At 43.2% G+C, this 23650-nt stretch overlaps 1 protein-coding gene across 1 annotated transcript in view; it reads right to left on the bottom strand.

The window, feature by feature from the left end:
• The window catches only part of SEL1L3 (SEL1L family member 3), a 714608-nt gene that overhangs the window by 432926 nt on the left and 258032 nt on the right, over positions 1-23650 (bottom strand). Inside the window, exons 10-12 of the mRNA XM_085642308.1 lie at positions 23216-23427; positions 15494-15673; positions 2092-2211 (exon numbers count right to left, since the gene is read on the bottom strand). Coding sequence (XP_085498434.1) covers positions 2092-2211; positions 15494-15673; positions 23216-23427 — 512 coding nt within the window. The remainder of the gene's footprint in view (positions 1-2091; positions 2212-15493; positions 15674-23215; positions 23428-23650) is intronic.

Below are 23650 nucleotides of genomic sequence, written 5' to 3'. Positions count from 1 at the left end.
TGAACAGTGTATGCAACCATGTTACCTCTGGCAGTGGGGAAAACTTTGGGTATGTATCTTTTAGGTGCATGGCTATCACAGGTGAAAGACTACTTTACAGAGCATGAATATTGATGAAGATGATGGTTGCATATTGTGTGTAGTGATGTGTACATAGCAAAAGATTTTCACAAAAGCTCTCTAAGCAGAAGAGGAGTCTCTCATCAAACGCTGTAGAGAGAATGACTAAAATAGGTGGGGTCCTCCAACTGTTACAATGGGAAATGTTATGAACCAATCAAATGCTTTTCTTTAAGGTCACATGGCAATTGTGCACTGAGCGCGCAAGGAGGCCGCACCCGACGTTATTTTGAGAAAATATATTTACCATAATATTACATATTATAGTTTATTACAGTTAGAAATATATAAATGTTTAAAATATTTTAGATTTTCGCTTGTTCTCATATACACGTTAAACTTATTTAGATATAGTTTTGAGACAAAAAAAATGAGGGACTGGCATACCCGGCATGACACCATACGTCTATGACATAACACAGGACCTGGCAGTGTGCAATCGTCGCATATGCAACGTGCAGCGGGCGCGACCCCATATGTATATGACGTAACACGCGGCTTGGTACTGCGTACCCGTCGCATACCAAAGTAGCAGCTGGCGCGACCTCATACGTATATGATGTTACGCAGGACGCAGTGCCACGAACCCGTCGGATACGAAATGCACATCATTTACGAGTTTAGCAATATGGCGGATAGGATTCGCTTGCTGATGGAGCTTGGTACACTACCGGTACGGGACTCCAGTTTTCTCAGAAAAGGTATACATATTTTTTTTGAAGATATAAAACATTACATAATTTTTAAAATTAATTTTAAAAAAGGATACTAGAGTTCCAAAATATTACAAAAACAATAAAAAAAATATCGGTTTTATAAATATTAAAATATGAAATTAACATTTAAAAAACCTTCGAAATTCACTGAAAAAACCATAGGTTTTGCAGACGTTATAGTTAGAAAGTAGCATTTTAAAAACCTTTGAAATTCACTAAAAAAACATAGGGTTCAGGGACGTTATAGTTAGTTGGACATTTGACTCATATAAAACCAGAGAAATTCGCCCGTTATAGTTAGTTGAGCTAACTATAACTCACGCTCCTGCAATGCACTGGTGATGACGTCACATATTACATCACTTATGACATGGTCAGTGACATCACTGATGGACACAATGTAAATATTCAGATTATGCAGATGTAATCTAATCCCCGAAAAACAAGATACTGCAATGACATCAATATATCGCTAACATGTGAAATGATATATGTGAATAGAAACTACAACTCCCATAATTCCTCCTAATGGCTAATATGGGTGTCACTATAAATAAAGAACATTGAAAAAAGACTCACATACCGTGAGCAAGACCGATTGTGGTTGAAACGCGTTGGTGGTGGAGTTGGTGACAATTTGCACGAAAAGAATAAAACCCGTAATCTTATAACTTCCTTGGTGTGCAGTGATTCCTTCCTTGAGGAAATTGGTGAAAAATATATATATATATATATAGTCGCACCAATTCCAATTATCTCCCAGTTTCTGGACACCAACACGAGGACTCCGGTAAAGATTTAAAAAGATTCTCCTTTTATTTTTCGGTTCTTGGTAACTCATTTCACCTGTATCCACAGGCTTGCTCACACCATATATCACCATCATATATATATATATATATATCTGTGTGAATATATAAAACCAACAATTACATGGCTTTTGCAAGTCAGCACCCCAGAACAAAACTCAAATCTCTCTTGGATGTATATGTATATGTAACCTGCTTTGCTATACATGTGTTACACGGACAGGAAGCCTTCAAAGAGTTCATTAAAACACATTTTCAGTGTAACACGAAATGCATATGTAAAATCCACAGAATTCAAAATGTCAATTTAGGTATGCTGCCTCTCACACAAGCTTTTTAAATGTTTCAAATATCAGACTGTCTGTAAGAGTTTGACTAAATTACGCCCTGTACCAAAAGAATTCCATATTCAAACGAAGACAAAAAAAAAATCTTGTTGTTTTTACCTGAGCAACAGCATCGCCTCTTGCTGCTTCATGCTTGAGCCACAGGAACACATCGCCGTTTTCTTTAGTTTGTGATTTTAGAGTTTCATCTTCCATTATCCTTACAGTTTCAACATACGCCTATGGGAGAAAAGAAAGATAATTAATTAAAATCTGAGACTGTGTCAATCCTCCATGTCAATATGTTGTTTCTCATGTCGGGGCTATTACATAGCCAAACACTTAAAGCATACAACCACTTAAAACATCCACATGAACAAGCAAATCAAACTTAGGGCCTGATTTAGATCTTGGCGGACAGGTTACTCCATCACAACGGTGATGTATATCCTGTCTGCCAAAATATAAATCCCATTATTTCCTATAGTATTTGTATTTCCGCCAACCGGGTATTCATGACCATGACGAAGTAACCCGTCCATCAAGATCTGAATCAGGTCCTAAGTCAGCAAGCTAATTTATCAAAAATAAGCACAAATTAAAAAAAAAATTCCCTCACAGTGAAAGCCTTCTGTAAAGTTTGATGTAAATGGCAGAAGGTGCCCCTACGCATCAGTCATAGTATTATATCATATTTCAGATGATTCTCCCTTGCATTTTATACATATTCCAACACTTCCTACTACAAATTCCCCTACGCTTGTTCCATGCACTCAACTCCACACTTTGCTCCTTTGTCTGGTCGGGTGGTCTTTGTCCGCCCACCATCTTGTCGGAGAATGGGACCACCCACCATCAGTGCGGGGGTCCCGTTGCAGACATTAGGATGCACCCGCCACACTGGCGGGTGCATCCTGCTTTCCTGACATTGCGGCGGGCGGTGCCCTCAGCACAGCCCGCCGCAATGCCAGGAAGGCATGTCGTGCACTTCCATGCACAACGTGGCAGGCACTGCGCGGTGCCTGCCATGTTGTGCATGTAACTGCATGGTACCCCCCATGTGCAGCCCTCACCCCGCATAATCCCTGGGGGCCCGCTACGGGCCCCCAGTGCCAAAACCGCCTACATACATACAAGGCACATCCCCGCATTCATGCTAATATGGATGGCGGTGTCTCCCTGACACTGCCACCATGTTAGCTGCTTTTCCGCCCGTCGACTGTGCGACCGGGCGGAAAACCGGCGGACGGTCTTTCCGTCTGTCGGGGTCCCCCCGCCATGGCAATGTGGCGGGGGGAATTTGGAAGCGGGCGGTGGTTTTCAGTGGTCGGATCGCCACCGCCATATGGGCGGTGGCGATCCGCCCGCTATCCAAATGAGCCCCTACTTGTTGTTAACAACAGGCTCATCGGCTGGTGGGAGGAGCCAACACTTGAGGAGAGCTTTCTTCCCTAAGATTTGAAAGCATTCTAGATATGCTGTACAGTGCTCCAGTACCTTATAGCCTTTCTGACGTCACACGTGTGATCATCCTTTGCTGGAGATTCGTGTTGAGATTCCTAAGCTGGAACTGTAAATTGACTGGGATGACCATCCTGTGGAGGCGACGCAAATGGGATATGATCGGCATCACAGTCCTTGGGGATGTCTGGGTGGGGAAACACATTTTGCCCTTTTGAGACCTACAGGATCGCTACAATCTTAATCAAGCACAATTCCATTAATATCTGCAACTGCGCCACACACTTTTAGCTAACATCTGACCTGACACTGAAGTCCTGGAATTTAGTCACCTGGAGGCCAAACTGCTGGTGGGCTGCGTTGGTGAAGGCGCAAATTCCCAAATTAATCAATTGCTCACTACGGATGCCCCACACTATGACTCCGCTGGGAGGGCTGGGTTGGTGTGCTTGATGAGATGGATTGGAAGGAGGCCAGGGTGGCTCTTTGCATGTTGGCCATCTCCACACGCCTCCAGCTGAATAAATTAAATTACCTACACACGATGTACCTCACATCAATTCACTTACATCCTGCCAGTAGAATCCCTCAACCTTCCTTCTTCTGTAATGTCTCCTCCCACCCTGTAAAAAATAGTGTACCAAGAGGCAAGTCATTCATCATGTGGACCTTTCTGTGTTGCCTGGGTTGTTATTGTACATGGACAACATAATAATTCAGTAAATCGTACACAAGATAAGGCTTTGTACAGTGCACATCCTAAACTAATGTATTTTAAGATGATTTCATATATGATAATAAAGAAAGAAGAGCCACAGTGAAATAAAACAATTGGTTAGGATCACACAATTTGGACAAGTGGGGCAGCCAGGATTGAGCCCAGGTTTTTTTTCTGTTTTAACATTGTGCAATTTTAGTTCATTCCAATTCAATAGTTAAGTTACTTCCTTTAAAAACTTGATTCTCCCAAGGTAGCAATAGCATGCTGAGGATGCTTACCCCAAGATGGGTTAGAAGGATGGTGATTCAGACACAGCATTATACAGTACTGTCAAATCTATGACTCTTCTAGAGACTTGCAGCTTTATTCTAGAGGGCAGCATGGAATTAAACCCTCAAAATAACTTCATGACTCGCTGTCCACACCATGTGCTTGCTTCGCTTCTGCTACATCAACCTTGCACCCCCTCCAAAACCCCACTCCCACTTGCTAGCATCAATGTGCTCCTCAGGCACACCACAGACCATACTTTGTGGCCCCTGGGAATAATGAGTACCCATGGTCTAGATCTTTGTATCTTGAGTAGTAGATTGAAATACCTCGACAAGGAGAATTACAATATTCAAGTGTGGCAGAAAGTAGCATATGTATATGAGTTAGCAAGTGTGCTTTCAGGTGAAAATGGCTAATGGTCTTGGTGCACTTCTGACAATAAGAATCTTGGGAGATAATGTCATTAACCTGGGGGTCAAACTGTTGCAAGACATCCAACACAACCATAAATCTCTTAACTTGAACCTAATTCATAACACAGTCCCATGTTGGTTGTAATATTCTGGAAGTGGAAGCAAGTCACCACCGTACTCACCTACTACAAGAAACTAGAGTTATTCGCTTTAGCAATGTACTCGCCCATTTTAGGACACTAAAATTATTCTTGAAAGTCACATCTACAGAAGATGACTACAACGTCTCAGGCCAGCGACCAGATAACCCACTTCTCTGGTCGAAATATATAACTGTGTTTACATTCTCATAGTTCTCTCAAATTACACTCCGTATGTAGACTAATGCGTCCACCTGATTCTATGAGTCAAGGAACCCTAACACATTACCAAACATGATGAGTACCACACAGTTAGTTATCTATCATACTCTTGTCTTCATTCTCAGGTTTACCCAACGGATAAGCTTGATGATAACCCACTTGGTCAAATGCCAAATTAAGTTAAAAATAACTGAGGTCATTGCCTGACAAATGGATTCAAATAAACCAACTTTATGGGGAAAGAGTAAGACCATATAAAATATTCTTAAGGCCTCATACGGAGACTTACATGTGACATATACGGCTGCATCTATCCACGGGATGGTACTGTCATCTAACCCCTGGCTTCAAGTGGGCCACAGGGGGATGGTGCTGTAGCAACCATTATGGATTCTTAATTCCTTTATGCTCAGCCAAAGCAGGGTTTAAAGTGGTCTATGATCCTGCCAACTGTACAAAAGAGGAATCTGTGCACTCCAGTACTGTTCCACACTAACCATAAAGACCACCTCCCAACTATTTGTAGGGGATCTTTGTAGAAGTGTTACAGTTTACAAACAATTGTGGCTTCACAGAATTCCCAGGAATTTACATGCATCAAAAGGAGCTCTACGTGGAAAGACCAGAGGAGGAGGACTGGCAGCTTGTTCTGGTTTTCTCTCTGGGGCCAGGTTGTTAGGTGATTTGACAGAATTCTTCCAGACAAGAGGAGACTCGCACTAGCTTGGAGTCACAAGATCTATAGACCTCTGTCGTCTTTGGTAAAGGAACAGGTAGTCTACGTGTGGTTCTCTAAACCTAATTGGATTGTAATTGCTGCCTTTTCCTGGAAATGCCTGTTCATACAGATATTTATCCCTGAGGAAATCAAGGCATATAAGCATGTTGCAGTTAAAGGATCTCTCTCTTCTTCTACCGGTCCACCTGGAGTGAAGATCCAATTAAGATCTTGTTGCTAAGGGGTCTCTCTCTTCTTTTGCTGGTCCACATTTAGTGAAGATCCAATGAGAGCTGTGGATGCTTTGTCTGAAAGGTCTCACAAGCTTTATTATGTGCAGCAGACATGATCACCTGGAGGAGGGGGTACCGTCAGGAAGACAGGCCTCTTGTGGTGGTGCTATTCTCAAAGCAACATGCTCCACAATGATAGGCCCCCCCCATCAGTTGTGAGTGTCACACCTTGAACCATTACACACTTCTTCTTTGGGTCTTACCCATCCTGTTGCCCACAACATCTCTGACCCCCATTTTACCTTTCAGTACCAGGCTGCACCTCTCCCCGGCTGTCCGAACCATAAACCCAGTTTAGGATTCATCTCATATTTGATGGACACTATATTTTTCTGCAAGGGCTTTAACTGCGATCATCAATGTGCCTGAATAGTGGGAAGGGGGTAGGGAGGGTATTAATTGTGAGAGGATGTAGCATTGGTGCGTTGTTGTGATAATGCATATTGGTTGCCTAGTAACCACAGCACCAAGACTGCTCTCCTTGCCACTACAGATGACATCTGCACCTTCCTCAACCAAGGTAAAACTGCTGCTCTCATCCTCCTGGACCTCTCAGCCGCCTTTGACACCATCTCCCAACACACCCTCTGCGCAAGACTCCATGGAGCTGGCATCTGCAAGAAAGCCCTAGAATGTATCCGCTCCTTCCTCACCGGCTGAACACAGAGAGTCAGCCTTCCACCGAGATCAGCTGCGGGGTGCTTCAGGGATCCTCCCTAAGACCCACTCTCTTCAACATCTACATGACCCCGCTTTCAGCCAGTGTAAAAAGCCACGGACTCAACATTGTCTCCTATGCCGATGACACCCAGCTGATTCTCTCCCTCACAGACGAACCCATAGCCGCCAAGAGCAACTTCCACAGTGGGTTGAAGGCAGTCACCACCTGGATGAAGGACAGCTGCCTCAAGCTGAGCTCAGACAAGACCGAAGTCTGCATCTTGGGCTCCACCCCCTCCGCCTGGGATGATACCTGGCAGCCCACAGTGCTCTAAACCCCCCCCCACCACATACACGGACCACATACAAAACCTAGGCATCATCCTGGACTCCTCACTCTCAAACTGCCAAATCAACGCCGTTTCATCCTCCTGCTTCAATACGCTCCACCTGCTTCATAAGTTCTTCAAGTGGATCCCCAACGAGTCGACGGTCTGCCATGCGCTTGTCAGCAGCAGACTCGACTATGGCAACACACTCTATGGCGGCACCACTCCGAAACTCCTAAGGAAACTGCAGAACATCCAGGACGCCTCTGCCAGACTCATCCTGAACATCCTGTGCCACAGCCACATCACTGGCCACCTGAGAGACCTTCACTGGCTACCTAACAAAAGAATTAACTTCATGCTCCTCACGCATGCCTACAAAGCCCTCCACAATGCCGGACCTGCATACCTCAACCACCGCCTCAACTTCAACGCTCCTACCAGACATCTCCGCACCACCCAACTGGCATTGACCATCATCCCGCGGATCAGCAAGACCATGACTTGAGCAAGATCCTTCAACTACCTCGTTGCAAAGACCTGGAACTCCATGCTACCTGCCGCAATTTAGGAAGGACCGCAAGACCTGGTTCTCACGACTGAACTGCAGATGCAGTTCAACCCCACCCACTCAGCGCCTTGAGACCCTTACGGGTGAGTAGCTGCGCTCTATAAAAATCTGATTGATTGATTATGTTGCCTTAACCTTTGCCTCCCTACAGGTGAATATTATCAATCCTGTTTGTGTGTTCTATACGTAAGTTCCCCATTTCATTTGTCTATGTACCTTTCCCTGTTTCGGATGTCTACAGTGCCCTATAATGCCTTTCTTTTTAGATATTTGCTAAATTATTTTGGACTCAGGTAATCTATCTTTCTGTATAATAAGGAAGCACTCGCACCTCATCCATCCAAGACCAAAGTGTGGAACCTTGCACAGAGATCACTCAAGGCAGTATCTTTGCTTTTTCTGTGTCCGTGGCTCAGGATCCCTACCACTGGTGGAGCCCAAGGTTATCTTAATGATGGTGTGGCTGAACTCGCAGAGAGGAGGCTGTCTTTATCATTGCCTCCTCTCCCTCATTCTGCTGTAATAAGAGATTTGGGGGTAATTAAAGGAGAAGGTCAATGGGAGTCAGTTTTACCAGTCCCAATTTCATCTAATGTTGTAATCAATAATCCTACTAGCAACTTTTTTGATACCCTCCTCTTTCAAGTCCAGAACTTAGGTGAAGAAGCGCAAATAACTTTAAAGTGAGGGATGCAAAAGAGAACAGAGGAAGGGGCAAAGCCTAGAAAATGGGGTGTTACCCCCAAAAAGGGCCAACTAGCAACAGGTCAAGCGGAGTTAAGCAGGGCAATCCAGGAGGGAGAGGAAGGGTCATTAAGGTGCCGATTACGATCCGGTAAAAACCGGGTACGAACCGTCGGTCGGAGAGTTTTCTCCGTCCGACTCGTACCCGGTCGGAACACTTTACAAACATGGAATTACGATTCGCACGGAAACACCATTTCCGTACGAATCGTAAAAAACACCGACCGACAAAAATATACGTACGAATGTGATCCGGGAATGCTGCGACGTGACGTCGGGACGCTTTCAGGCAGCGTTTCACGACCCAGGAAGTACGATTCGAACCGACAGCAGTCCGGACGGCGATATTTTCACAGCACCCCAAAAGTGCCGGAAAAGCGAAGTACGGCGCGAAACGACCAGAGTAGGTGGCCCGGTACGTGCCGTACCCCCCCCAGCCCCCGTATGTACACGCCGCCCCCCCCAGCCCCCGTACGTATGTGTCGTACCCCCACCCGTGTATGTACACCCGTGTACGTGTCGTACCCCCCGTGTATGTACACCTGTGTACGTTCGAGTCGTACCCCAACCCATGTATGTACACCCGTGTACGTGTCGTACCCCCGTGTATGTACACCCGTGTACGTGTCGTACCCCCCCGTGTACGTACACCCATGTACGTTCGAGTCGTACCGCAACCCGTGTATGTACGGTGCATACCCCCAGCGCTACGCTTACGGTAATGTAACCATTAGTTGCCCTTCTACGTAGGCTACATTTGATACCATAGTTATTAAGATCTGCTATGGCTCCAACGGTGAGAAAACGAAGACCACTTTTTATCAACGGAAGGGATCTGCCGGTGCTGTATCTTGGCCCCATTCCGATTTCTTATTTATATGTTGGAGAAAAATCTTAATTATTTTAAGATTGGCTGTGATCTCATCCCAACACTCTTATACGCAGACAATGCTGTCCCCATTGATAGGACTTCAAATAGTCTACAGCAATCCCTCAATGGGTTTGTTGGTTTTATGACATCGCTGGATCTAAAAGTTAATCACAAAAAATCGTATGTCATGGTCTGTGGACCCAAAAGAACGAAGTCTAGAACATTGGTGGCCTAAGGGAATGTAATTGAAAAAGTTAAAAACTTTTTCTACCTGGGAATTGTTTTTAGCTCTCAGCTTTCATGGAACTCCTTACTTAGTTTAAAAGCCATGCAATCCTCTAGAGTAGTGGAGGCACTTTTTCGTTTCACAGTCCAACTGGACCAGAAGCCAGTTAAGGAGTTCTTGACTCTTTATAAAGCAAAATGTCTATTGATAGCCTCGTATGGGTCTGAGTTTGGCGCAATAACAATTGCTCTAAGCTGCAGGTAGAGTAGAACTGCTTTGTTAAAAGGCTACTAATGGTACACAAAAGTACGTCGATTCTCTTTTCCCATTCTGAATTAGATTTGGAACAAATTGCAGATAGACTTGCCTTTGTTCCTCTGTTATTTTGGCAAAGATTTGGACTATCGCTGAATTGGAGTTCACAAGATCTATTATTCGGGATTGCCTCTCTCTTTCTAACTCTCACAGCATTTCATGGTTCAGATACTTGAAACATACTTTTCAAGATTTGGGTCTAATTTACGTTTGTAATAATCCTATAACATTTCCCCACTAAGCAAAATCTGTGATTACAACTGCATATGTTTCAAGGACTAGCTCATACCATCTGCAAATCCTGAACCAGCAGAGATCACTGACTCGCTTAAATATTAGTGCTCTGTCTTCACAGCCTAGATTTTGTGTGGTTTATGCAAGGAATCAGCAATATCGATTTTACTTGACCAGATTTTGCTTGTCCTTGGTGCACTTTTTGGTAGCTTTTCCGCAGCAATGCAGCTGGTTCAATAACCTTATGTGTTGTCCATGTAATAATATGATTAAACAAAGTACTCAACATTTTGTTTTGTTTTGTCTTTCCTGTAAGACAGTGAGAGCCACATTTCTATCTCCACTGTTGAGGACACTTCACCCCTGTTCTTATACAGAAGATTTTAACTACCTGCTTTCTCCAGAGTCTATTGATATCTGTTCTGCGGTTTAAAATTGTATTAGAGGTACCATTTTAATTATAAAATTGTATAGATAAGGGTGAGTAGATATATTATGCAACTGACCCTTTTTAATATTTGAAACTTTGTATGCATCCCTAGTTCTTTTTTATATATATTTTGAGGACCATATGATATTTAAGCCCACATTGTTTTGACATATAATTAATGTTGGCACTAGCGTCTTTTTAATTGTACTTGGTTGAAACTGTTTTTATGATTAAATCTATTTATGTGCTTTTATGGTGTATTGTATGTAAGTTGAAAACAGGTTAGCATATTTAATTATGAGGTATCTCCGATTTTATGTGAGCTCCTCTTACAAACATTATAAGTTTGGTTCACCAAAGCTGTGTGTTGTAATCTTGGGAAAGGTTAGAAGCCTACTATGTCATGTCTGGAACTTAGCTGTGTCATGGAAAGCGGTGATGTATGCCTCTGGGCAGATCTGGCATTCCAGAGCTGAGTATCCAGCTGTACAGTTGGTGCTGTGCGCTTATGCTGAGATTCCTGATTAAATATCTACACTACAAACCCATGTGGAAGATGTCTCTTTTCAACACTGGGAAACCGATATTAATGTGATATGATCAAGTAAGACACAGCCCGAACCTTTGTTCACCCAATAATTCAGCATTAATCATTCACCTCCGTAGTTACAGCGTTACTCAGAATTCACAGCATGTTTTATTATTTTCTGCAAGCATAAAAGACTTAGGGCCAGATGTATCAAAGGGTTTTACCCATTCTGTGTCAATGGGAAAATGTGTTCATGCATAAGGCCCTTACTATCAGCACTGCCGATAAAGGGGGTCTCGGGTATTGGTTTCAACTGCCTATCAGTAGAATATGCTGCACGTCCACATCGAAGGCATTTCCTTAGGTTACGCTGTATACCCTTCCATGGGTCTATGACTTGCAGGCATGGGTGCATGTAGGAGGATAAAGTTTCAAAACGATTAACACACACCTGGGGTAAATGATTCAATCAAATATCTCTTGGATTATAGACAAGTAGAAGGCTCTGGACATTTATGGCTGTGCGGAACATTATTAGACACACAGCAGTGAAAATACCCCCTGCTAAAGTATTCTTAATAGCGATCTGTTTGCCTAATTTTGAAATAATAGTTTGGATCCTCAACCCCCCCCCAAATTTATACACCGACAAATGATATTTTATAATGAAACGTTTCTGATTATTGATGGCTTGCTCCATTATTATCCACACAAGTGCACTGGAGGAGTTATCAGGGCCTTAAAGATTCATATGCAATATACCAAAATCATTTGGCCTGCCAGTACACTTAGAGCAAAAAGGCCTTCATGCAGCCTCATTGTGGCTTCAGATGTAGCCTCGTGAAGGTGCAATAGTGTGCTCAGATTATTGCTGTCAATTCTATTCAGCCGATCCTTATACTGGGCTGTAAACAGAAGGGCAAAGCATACAATGTATGCTTTTACGCTTGGATGAAATGCACATAAGAAATTCCAGCACATCGCACAGTGATTCAATGCAGACTACATGTAAACTGAGGGGCGATTTTGGTAGTAACTTCATCTAAGCTTCCATTTTAGAGCTGAATTTAGATAAACACCCAAAAGCAATGATAACTAACAGCTGACGGCTCAAAACCAAATATCAACAAGGAAAGTGACCATTTACCTTTAAAAAACACAGAGGGCCTAATTACAATGTTGGTGGGAAAGCCTCTGACCACTGGCAGCAGGCTTTCTGACCAACAATGTAGCTTTAAAGTCCGACCACCGTATTATATTGAAGGCGGCCGGAGTTTAAACGGGCTGGGGAATCAGACGCGTTCCGACAGGCTCAAGGAGCCCATCGCCCAGTTGGAAAGGACTTATAATCCACTAAGGATGGTGTTTCTGCCATTGGAATTGTGATGGCGCTTTCCGACAGCCGTTCCCTGGTGGTCTCTCTGACATGGAACTGCTGTCGGAAAGTGTCTTTGGGGGTCCCTAGCAGGGCCCCCATCACTCTGCGGCCTCCACATAATGCCCTGGGGCGACACCTATGGTGCCCCCCTCAACATCCCTGCACTGTCTGGCAGGCACCTCACGTTTGGAAACATCCATTTTTCCATGGAGCTTATGCTGCGGCCATTTTCTGCTTGCCGCACAAGCTCCCATAGAAAAATTGATGTTTCCGACCGCACTGTGTGCAGTCGCATCCAAATGATGCGGTAGGAAATACCGATCTGAGGTCGGTCAGTTCCCAGTCTGCAAGATTGCCGGGCGGACGTGAGTCCGCCCAACATAGTAATTAGAACCAGAATGTTTATGTCTGTAGAACAACTATATTCAGATAGTTTCTATCCATAATTCCATATTTCATATCTACGCACACCATATGAAAGTTCTGTCTACAAATGTCATATTATCAGAATAGTGCCTAGATAGGTCATCCTTGAAAGGTGTTTCCTACCATAAATGTGCTCCCTGTTTCCTGATTTTTGCGAGGTATGGCAACAAATTATATAGTCACGATTTTTGCACATTTGTGAAGTTTCTCAGAATGTTGGAGCAATCCTAGGAAGATGTACTGATAGAGGCTTCAACACTTACTGACTTGCGTAAGCATGTATGCATATGTACATGCAGCAAGTGTACATTGCACGAAGAAATGTACCACTTCATTGTACGTGAACAGATTCACTTAAAGTAGTTTCTCTATGGAGAAAATATTTTCCTCTGTAAAGCTACCCCTTTTGTGCTGAAACCAGCACGGAAGCCAGATTGGGTGTCGTGTAGGACACCATGGCTCTCGATAAAATTAGTCAGTTGTCTCTGCACCATCTTTTCAAGCATCTTAGCTGGAGCAGGCAGCAGCGAAATTGGTCTGTAGTTATTCAGTTTGCCTGCACCAACATTGGGTTTCTTCTTCCATAAGTCAGGAAAGATGCCGGTAGTAAGTGAGGTGTTCCATATTTCAGACAACACCTGGATGGAGGAGTTAGCCAGCTCTTTCCACAATTTTGGGGGGCAGTGGTCCTCCAATGAGCCTGACTTACAGCCCTGGATCGCCACCAGTGCCTCCTTCTGTGAGATCTGAGTGAATTCTGAGAAGGAAGACCTGGGTACTTTCCTTATCATTATGTCTGATTTGACCGTTTCAACTATTGCCGAAAAGCAATTGTAGACCTTACGGATTTTGTTGTCAAAAAAATCCGATATTTTTTCACATAATGCCACTAAAGGTTGTGCGTCAGTCATCTACTTGCAAGGTTTGAGGAGAGCATTTACAACCTTAAAAACAGCCTTGCCAGGTTTATCGGCATTCTCAATGCATTTAGCTATATAATCTCTTAGCTTCCTTCATTAATTTATGCATTTCTTTAAGCGATGTTTTATATATTGTTTTAGCTGCGCTATCATAGTCCACTCTCCACTGTCTCTCAAGACGTTTGCATCTGCTTTTCATAGTCCTTAGCAACTCCGAAAACCAAGGGGCAGAAGGTGATTTCCTAAAGGATTTCATAATTTTAGCTGGAGCAGTGGATTCTACTGCATTCACAATCCAATTATGAAGGGTCGCGGATCATATGCAAAATTATTATGCAAAATTCACAATTTTATTGTATTCATTATTTAATGGCGCTGACCAGAAGATTTAAAAAGTGCAGTGCTCATAAGTGCAATAGTGCAATAGTTACCATATGATACATATATACAATGTGGGTATTTATAGAACACGCATATCAGTCCAGTCTAACTGCTGGTCCAGAAAACAAAACTACTGCTAATGATTCCCACAAAACTGTCGACGTTTCGACCCGCATTCCTACATATAGTGGTCTCCTCAGGACCAAAACTCCGCGCCAGGCAACTCTCATTGCATGTGACTTGCCAATATGGAGGTCCTCTATATAAATATCATGATTCTTCTCTCCACACTGGTTCCCAAACAAGTCTCTGCGCTAACCAACACCAATGAATTCTGTGGTATAGGGCGGGCTCGCAGCATTTCCCTGTGCATCCAAATCGGGTTGACCCCTGGGGATAGCGAGGAGAGTCAAACTTTAAGTTCAGCAATTATGTGCTACCTTCCTTGCATTAAAGTGAACACATAGACCCTGAGATAAAGGTTTTTAAGTTGGAAAAATGTAAAAAAGACAAACAAATATTAGTGTTGATCACTTTCGACATCTATCTATGAGTATATGGAGTTTACAAAGCGTTCGTGTCAACCTAGCATCAGACAGATTTCTGAGAGAGACCCCAGCTCCTCCTGCAATACATTGCATCGCACCAAGGCATAGAATGGGAGAAACTCTCATATTTTCTTCATATAACAGTATATGTAGGAAGTGCTCGCATAGCGCCTGGGTGCGGTTGGGAAAATAAATGAGGCTTGCCAGTTTGTAATTTGATAGTATGGTGTGTATGCTTCTCGGTCTTTCTACTCGTTTCCTCGCAAACCCTAGCGCCAAGACGCCTCGGCGTTTGGCCGCTCTACAAGTTCTTTACCTACTTACTTACTTAGTATATGCACTTTGATAAGTATGCTCGGTGTTGGTTAACGTTCTAAGTTTTTTATTACAAATAAAGTGTGCAAATATATTGTACAGTTAGAAAAGAAGCAACAAAGAGATTTCAAAAACTGAAACGATATTAAATCAGATAACCATATACTGTAATCAATTCATTAAAAAGGGGCCGTAATTAAGTGAGGATAACACGTGACGATATGGAAATTAAACATTTCATTGCCCCACACATTCCCTCAAAAAGTCCCCTTATCCTTGTGCAAATGTACCTTATTGAAGTCCTGTGTCACTTTAAGGAGAAGCAGAATGTATGCTAGAAACATTTATTCATATATAGGTTTATATGAAACAAGCAAACAGTAAGCAACGAGTAAAGACGTTACCTGCTCTCCTTGAAATGTCTGAAGGTCAAGGGCTGTCTTTTTAGCGACATTGCTGTAATAAGCATAGGAAAGGCCCAGGTCTGGCGGATAATTATCAGTGCCTTGGTAATGTTTGTACCCAAGTTTCATCACAGCAAGACGATCATCTCCTTGAGCTCCAACCAAGCTGTACAACAGTCCCTGAAGCACAAAATGAAAGAATATGATATTTATTGTTGTATTTTCTATTGTAGATAACTGCAGATGTCATCTAACTATGTATGTGCTCCTGACAAGATATTTCCTGCAAATATTTCCCAATAATTTTGAAGTGTGTGAACTAATTTCTCATCATCTGGATTAGTTGTCTTTTCTTTCTGCTCCAATATTTTGTTCTTTACCCATAACTGTTTGCCAGTTTCTGTTGCCTCTCTCTGCTTAAATATTTTGTCTTTGCCCTCTATTGGTCGGCACTGTTTGAATGTAGCTATATTTTAGCCACACACTGAATGTAGCTATAGTCTTCCTCTGGTCGTCTGTTATTTTGGTCAGGGTACAGAGAGCTTTTTCTCTGTCATGTCTGCCAGACCTCATTTCACCACACAACATACACACCACACACCACCCGACACAATATACACATACAGAAAAGGGCTTTAAATATTGCTTCACAGGGTTTCCTGTCAAATTTGGGAATAGCCCTCTGCTCTGTCGCATGCGACTCACAGCAAGAGATCACAGCTCATGTACCTCAGAACTTCACCAACCTTCCCACCTCCCTGGATGTGGGCATTGGGAAAATGGGGATTAACGCCTCCTGTATGTGGCTGCCTGATGTCTCAACACTGCAGATGTCATTCTGGTCTTGCTTGGGTCCTCTCCTCCTGAGCCTGTGTGTACAGCAGGCCACTTCCCCTCCAGTAGCTTCATACTTCTTCACATTCTTACAAGGTAAACATATCACCTAAAAAAACATACTGTGTCACTGGAACCAAGCTGTACCAGGCTGATGAGCCCATAACTGGGGCGAAACCGGTCCTGGGATGCTTGTGTTCCGGCTCAGGGAGAAACTGGCTGGCCAGTTCGGGCTGAACTGTTCTGATTGGAGCAGGGTCAAGACTGATCTGCATATAGCTGGGTCATGGTGACATGGTGTGCAAACTACTGATGGATTGGAATACTGCCCTGAGTAATACCAGTGTCTGAGATTAATTCAAGCATTCCATCCATCACCTTTTTGCATACTCCGGTGTATATAGCAGGCCACTTCCCCTCCCGCAGCCCCATGCTTCTTCACAAGGTAAACATATCAGCTTGGAATTGGCAGTGGGTGATAAATGCTGTGGATACCAGTGTTCACTTATGTCTATACATAGTGTAATAATTATTACACAACACATATCTCAGTCTAATGTAGCCTGATGATCACAAAATGGTATTGATTACAGCCTAGACAAAATAGAGCCACAGAGCGGTGTGCATCCAGGCCGACCCATCTGTAATGGTAAGGACATCGGGTGATTTAAATGTGGTTTTCCCCCCTCAGTGTTTGCTCTATTTTGTACCAGGAAGCATACAATAATTATGATGGCATAAGATGTTTGCACAACAAGTACGGGGGCAATGAAGTAGAATACAGGGCAGGTGCTCTGAAATGGGGCTAGTGCCCATGAGGGTGGAGCTCCTCTTGCCCACAATAAACAAAATGTTGTTGGTTAAATTGGGTGAGATTAGCGCACAACGGAAATTGGACTATTAAACACAAAACAGATTCTGCAGCCATTTCCAGAGAAAGAAGCAAATCATTGGGTGACCAGGCGTCCCAGATTTGCCCGGACAGTCCCGGGTTTTCTCCAGCTGTCCCGGCAGATTTCAAGAAATGTAACTCATGACTCGGTTTTGAAAGACGGTCGACTGAAAAAGGCGGGAGGTGCTTTTTTATGTTTTACAGAGCAGGGATAGTTAGCAGTTGTTTCAAGACAGCAATTTAATTAACAGGCAAGCTACTGGATTTTAAAAAAAAATTGCATTTTATGTACTTTCTTACTGCCTGTTAGTCCTTCTTCTATTTTTGTGAAATGTCCCAGTTTTTGGTTTTAAAATTCTGGTCACCATAGCAAATGAGAACTTAGCTTTAATTTTTTTAAACTCGAATCTCATACAATATTTTAAGTCACTTCATTCATTAAAATTTTAAGATTCACAGAACACTTTGAATGCATCTGTTCTGCACTGGTGCACACCGTGCAGTGCCTTTTCTGACCTCAGGGTGCCGTGTTCTGTTTCCTGCAAACCACTTTGAATGATTGGAAAAGGTGCACTCTTCAGCTGTTTGCTGTTTCCTACATTTCCCTTTAAGACAAGTCAAATTGTTGTTTGGTGGCTGACCACAATACGTCACTGGTTTGGAAGACAGGCGAGCACTTGCAGATCTCTCCAGTCTGACTATCCCCACTGTAACCCTGCAGTCAGGACATGGACCTGCGCGATCCTCATGTTTAGTACTTGTGTGCCATAAGTGGAGGAAACAATGTTTTCTTTGTGATAGACATGGACTGATCAGTGTGGAAAACAGACAAGCTGGTGGTTCTGAAGGGAGAGTACCATTTGGGATGTGTCAGTCACATGTTGTTAGACAGCCTCATGACTGAAACAGCTCCAGTCTTGTTGCTCTTCACGAGATAGTGATTGCTGTCCCATGACCAGCGCCCCTGCACATAACTAATAATCATACTCCTAAATTCATTATAAATATGTGTGAAATGCATTACTTGATATACCGCTTGCTACTTTAATCTAGTATTTTCACAGCCCTGCAGATTGCAGGTGTTACCCCACGTATGCCCCGCCATGTCATAGTTCTTACTTTTGTGGCCATCCTACCTCTGATAAGGATCGCATACACAAATGTGTGAAAATGAAAATAAATGCAATGCGCACTTCCTACCCCCCCCCATCGCGTATACGCTGACATGGAAAGGAGATGGTATGTAATTTGGGTCTCTTCCTTCTTTCCATTCAGTTGCCATAGGTGGGGAAGGGAGCCTGATTTCAAGAGGGAGACTCGAGCTGAGTGCCAGTCCTGAGGACTAGGTACACCATGGTTGTTGTGCCCGGTCAGACGTGTGCGCTTCCTTGCAGGTGAGTACTGGGGTTTAAACTTGCCCTAATCTTGTTAGCAGGGAGAATGAGGTTGCTTAGTGTTGTAGATAGATCTCAGGACACTTCTAGTTAGTTACATGTAGGTTTATTGTAAGACACAGCTGAGCGCACACCTCGCCAGCTGACCAGACCATCAACTGACAAGAGTGGAACACTCCGGTACAAGTTAGAACACACATAGGTATTCTGTGAGGCTAAGGAGGTAAGAACACAAAGGAAGGGCTAATGACCACTGTCAGCCATGTTACATGAAGAACTAATTTACAACACTTAGCAACCATAAATACAGGACGTTGCTGATTCTAGTGCATCTTCTATTCCACAATGGAGCCTGTACCGAGCACCTTGAGGCAGCCTCAGCTGCAGAAAGAGGAGATGTTGACAGTCTCTAGGTCTGAGTTACAGACCATGATAGAGGATGCAGTCAGATCTGCTCTGTCTCAGTTAAAGGCCAAGCGCTTAAACACATTACATGTCGATAAGGGGAATTCGGAGTCTCTCCTTCCTGCGGAAACTATGTTCAGGGGGCTGAACTACAGGAGTATCTCAGGCATATTAGAGAGATGTTATCTTTTCACCAGAGGGAACTTCCTACTGATTATTTGTTTTCTCAATAAACCGCTCCAGATGATCTACCGATTCATGAATAAATAGAGGCAAGTTTAAAGAAAGATTTTCTCAAATCTCCATGGTGATCATTATTCTGACAAGCATGTCTTAGTAAAAACTAGCTCCTAAAAGATCAAAGAGCCAACTGCAGACATCTATTCACAAGAGACCGGGGCAAAGTGGAAAGTTATGGCTGAGCGCAATGGAGCGCAGTTCAGATACACAAGTTGGATTGGGCCTGGTCTCCGCTTACTTTCAGACTTAGAAGAAATTACTGAGAAAAATGTCTGAGAAGGTGAAGTTCAGTGGGGGAAGGCTGTAGGCGGGGTCCGGGGAGGAGGCCTTGTTGATGGGGAGCACTGGATGAAGCTGTGGTGAAGATTCCTGCGTTCAGACTTTTTTGGAAGTCAAAAATCTCCAGTGGGGTGAAACTGCAGGCTGTAGCTGACGAGTGCCCCAGGAGGCCAGATACCCTTCCGTAGACAAGCTGCTGAACAGGATTAGCTGCTGCGGAGAAGAATGTAATGGAAGCAACAACGATGTCAGGTTGATGGACAATGCGCCTTGGGCAGATCGGCGAGCAGGTAGGTTCTTGTCTCCTGTTGGTTCTTAGGGCACTTGTTGATGAAACATTTCCGAAGTCCCAAGATTTGTTTTTTTGCTGTTTTGGCACCTTCAGCACCAGGACAGGCAGGCTTCACTAGGAGGATAGGATGTGCTTCAAGCACGATTCAAGGCTGTTGGAGCTTTTTATGTGCCTGTAGCTCACAAAAGGAGTCAAGCCAACTATCCCTAGCAGTCACTCCTGCAGTCTTGGGATCAAGCAGTATTGGAAGCCTCAGGCAGCAGGGCAGTCCTGTGAGGGTACAAGGTGGGATTCAAGCAGCAGGGCAGTCCTCTGGTATCAGCAGGGCAGTCCTTGGAGATACACAGCAGGCGTCAAGCAACAGGGCAGTTCTCTGAAGTACAAGGCAGTCCTTTGGGAGGGTTTCCACCAGTCTAGGGATGTACTGAAGAGTGGGTCTGAGGGTCCTATTTTTATAACTGGTGCCATCTTTGAAGTGGAAGAAAACTTCTAGAGTTTTACACCCACAGTTAGTTCTGGAATTTCCTTCCTCCCTGCCCAGGCTCCAGGGGGTCTGTGGTGACAATAGACTGGTGTGAAGTTATTTGTGAGTGGCAGCCTTTGAAATGTAAGTGGGGCAGGAAATAGCTCGACCCCTCCCATCCTGGCAGGATTGCGCTCTCCCAGCTATTTCCAGGCCCTATGGCACACTGTCTGGGCCCAAAAGGCATTACTTATGGGGGAGCAATTAACAGGCCTAGTCAGGTGGAAAATCCTAGAAGCCGTCAGAAAGTTTAGAGCAGGACAATGCCAACTTTCTAAAAGTGTCATTTTTAAAATTATAATCTGAAATTCACCTTTACCATTGAAGAGGTTTTAAAATTACCATTCTCTTGAGTCCAAACATGATCTTTCTACCTATTCCCAATCAAATGTTAGCACTTGTTAAATTAAATAAGGTAACCTTATGTTATCCTATGGGAGTGGTAGGCCTTGCAGCAGTAAAAGAAATGTAGGAGTGTTTCACTACCAGCACATGTAAAACTTAAAAGTACATGTTCTACTTTTTAAATGCATTGCATCCTGCCCTATGGCTGTTTAGGACCTTCCCTAGGGGTGACTTATCTATCGGTTTGGGCCTGGCAAAATATTTATTTTGCCGGGTCCAACTGGAAGCTTAAAACTGCACACAGGCTGCAATGGTAGGCCTGAGGCATGTTTTGAAAGGCTCCTTAAGTGGGTGGCACAACAAAGGGCTGCAGCAGCTCCACTAGAAGCATTCAATTTACTGATCCTGAGTATAGGTTGAACCACTTTACTATAGACTTATAAGTAAATTAGATGTGCCAATTGGGTGTAAGCCAAATTTACCCTATTTTATGGAGAGGCCACACCACTTTAGGACTGGTTGGCAGAGGTAAAGTGCACAGAGCCCTAAAAGCTAACACAAATGGGTTCAGAAAACAGGAGGGCTGAAGGCAAAAAGGTTAAAGGTAACCTTGCAGAGAGGGCCAAGTCCAAACGGCGCTCAAGTCAGATGGTACATCCTGCTTTGTTTTAGATCTAAAAAACACAGAAGTTCAACAAATGTATGTAATACTTGAGATTCAAAATTATATTGCCCCAGAATGTAATTCCTCTGATCTCCAAGGGGGGCGTTCTTGTAACTCTGGACTTAAAAGGTGCATACTTCCATGTGTCCATTCATCCAGAGTCTCTGAAGGTCCTACGTTTCACAGTCCGGAGCTGCCGTTCAAACTTAGGGGTGGTAAGCCCTCTGTGTTACTTCCTTTTATATTGTCACTCTAGAAAAGATGCTAGCGCCTAAGGTATAGCTCTAGAAAGACTACAAATGGGTGAAAAATGTTAGGTTTAGGGAGAAGACTATACTTGACAATTATCCAGTGTTGTGAATCTAATGGACAGGTCAGTTAGACACAATGTCCTTTTTAATATAATCTGGCCCTTCCTTCATTACAGAGATTTATTTCAGTAGAAGTCACCAAATGGATGCTTCTTCACATTGTTCATGTTTTGCATCAAAGGTGGAGTCTGGAAGTAGGGACATACCACAACCTCGAGTATTAGTTTCAATGAGGAAGGATGGGTCCAAATGTATGGAATTTCATTACACATATGGGGTAAGGCCAGAGGTCACAGTAGTTAGAAAATATGCTTTTTCACATTTTTCATGTTTTGTAGCAAAGGTGGTGTCTGTAAGTGTATTAGTTTCAGTGAGGCAGGATGGATCAACATTTATGGAAGTTCATTACCCATCTAAAAGAAGGCCAGAGGTCACAGAAAATGGAAAATGTGGGTACCTACTATGTGTTTGAATAGTTAATGTTGAGGCATTACTAAGGTTTACTTAAGGCTTCTTATTTCAAGTAACTGAAGTCAAAGATGCAATGGGTACTACATTAAAGTCACAAAGTAATGGCCATGAAAGATTAGGTACCCTTGACTAACAGCTTTCTTGTCAGAGGTCCCCTTTGTGTTTATTTCCCCAGTTTTATGCAATGTGAACTTGACCCGAAGTTATTGGAGTGCTTTACATGATCACTAGTTACATTACACAAGGACACATTCATTTTTGGTAGGCACAGGAGATTAAGAGATTTGTGCAGAATCACAGGATGTTGAGCCGATGCCGAGACTCGAACCTGGTCCAAAGTCAGCAGTGGCTCCATGAGCCCTGTGTGATGGCATACATGTATACATGTTGAGCACAGAGGCATGTGATGGATCCTAAATGCTCTCCAACAAACCTTTCATGAAGTGTCAAAGTGTGAATCTATGATAAGAACACATTCCATAGCCCAAAGAGCACAGTATTAGATTCACATCACACTTGTTCCAATATACATACTCGGTAGACAAGATATTATGTCATCATTGCCTATTTTGGCACTGTAGGACTTTTTCCATAGTTCTTGAAGTAAGAAGTATCACTCAAGTCTGTAGAACATCCATTTTTGAGAAAGAATATCAAGCTTATCCACTCAGTCCTTGGCAGTTGAGAGGCAATGCAAAGCCAATTAGTGCAAGTGCATTTCAATTATTCAAAAATCAAACAAGTCAGGGGTAGATTAGCTCTTCTCCGAGAGTTTGCTGGCTGGAGCAAGCCTTGCCTAACTCCCTATTGTGAGGGCTGAGGCCACATAGCACTAGATGGTCCCATTTTCGGGGGGGGGGGAATTCTAAAGGAATTCCTTTAGTATTCCATTCTTAAGATAAAATAGGGAATGGGCTGCCCCTATTGGTCAGCACACTCCCATCTACATTTGTTCCATTACTTGTGCTCAGTAGTGCAATGCAATGCAGATATTGTTCTGACTGTAAAGAGGCGCCTGAAATATATTAAAAAAATAACTTAAATCAATATCTGATAATTTAAGATATAATACCTGCAAAGAATCCACAGACACGCTTAGTCCAGTTTCATACATGACTGCAAGCAAATGTGATGCTTTATGGTATCCACAGCAGCTGGACTCCACTAGTGTAGGAATAGAGGAGTTCAAATACTCCAAACCATCCGAGCGTGAAAATTGCTTAGCAATCAACTTAAACATCCTTTCGCCTATTTCTCGTGCAATATCCAGGGGATTCTCTGATACTAAAACAAAACAAGACTTAATTAGAAAGCACTGTTTTTTGGGAAAAAAACAGTATTTATTTATGTATTTGTTTAATAAGTAAATACATACAATTTCCACTAGAAATGCTGTACTTAGCACATCAGCACAAGCAGATACATATAAATCAAGATTGTTTGGGGAAACATAAAGGAAAGCACTATATTTTATCATTGGTGGACAGTTTAGATTCTTCCTACACAC

This window comes from Triturus cristatus, chromosome 2_2, assembly GCF_964204655.1.
Source record: "Triturus cristatus chromosome 2_2, aTriCri1.1, whole genome shotgun sequence".
Lineage (NCBI taxonomy): Eukaryota > Metazoa > Chordata > Amphibia > Caudata > Salamandridae > Triturus > Triturus cristatus.
This window is presented reverse-complemented; position numbering and strand designations above follow the sequence as displayed.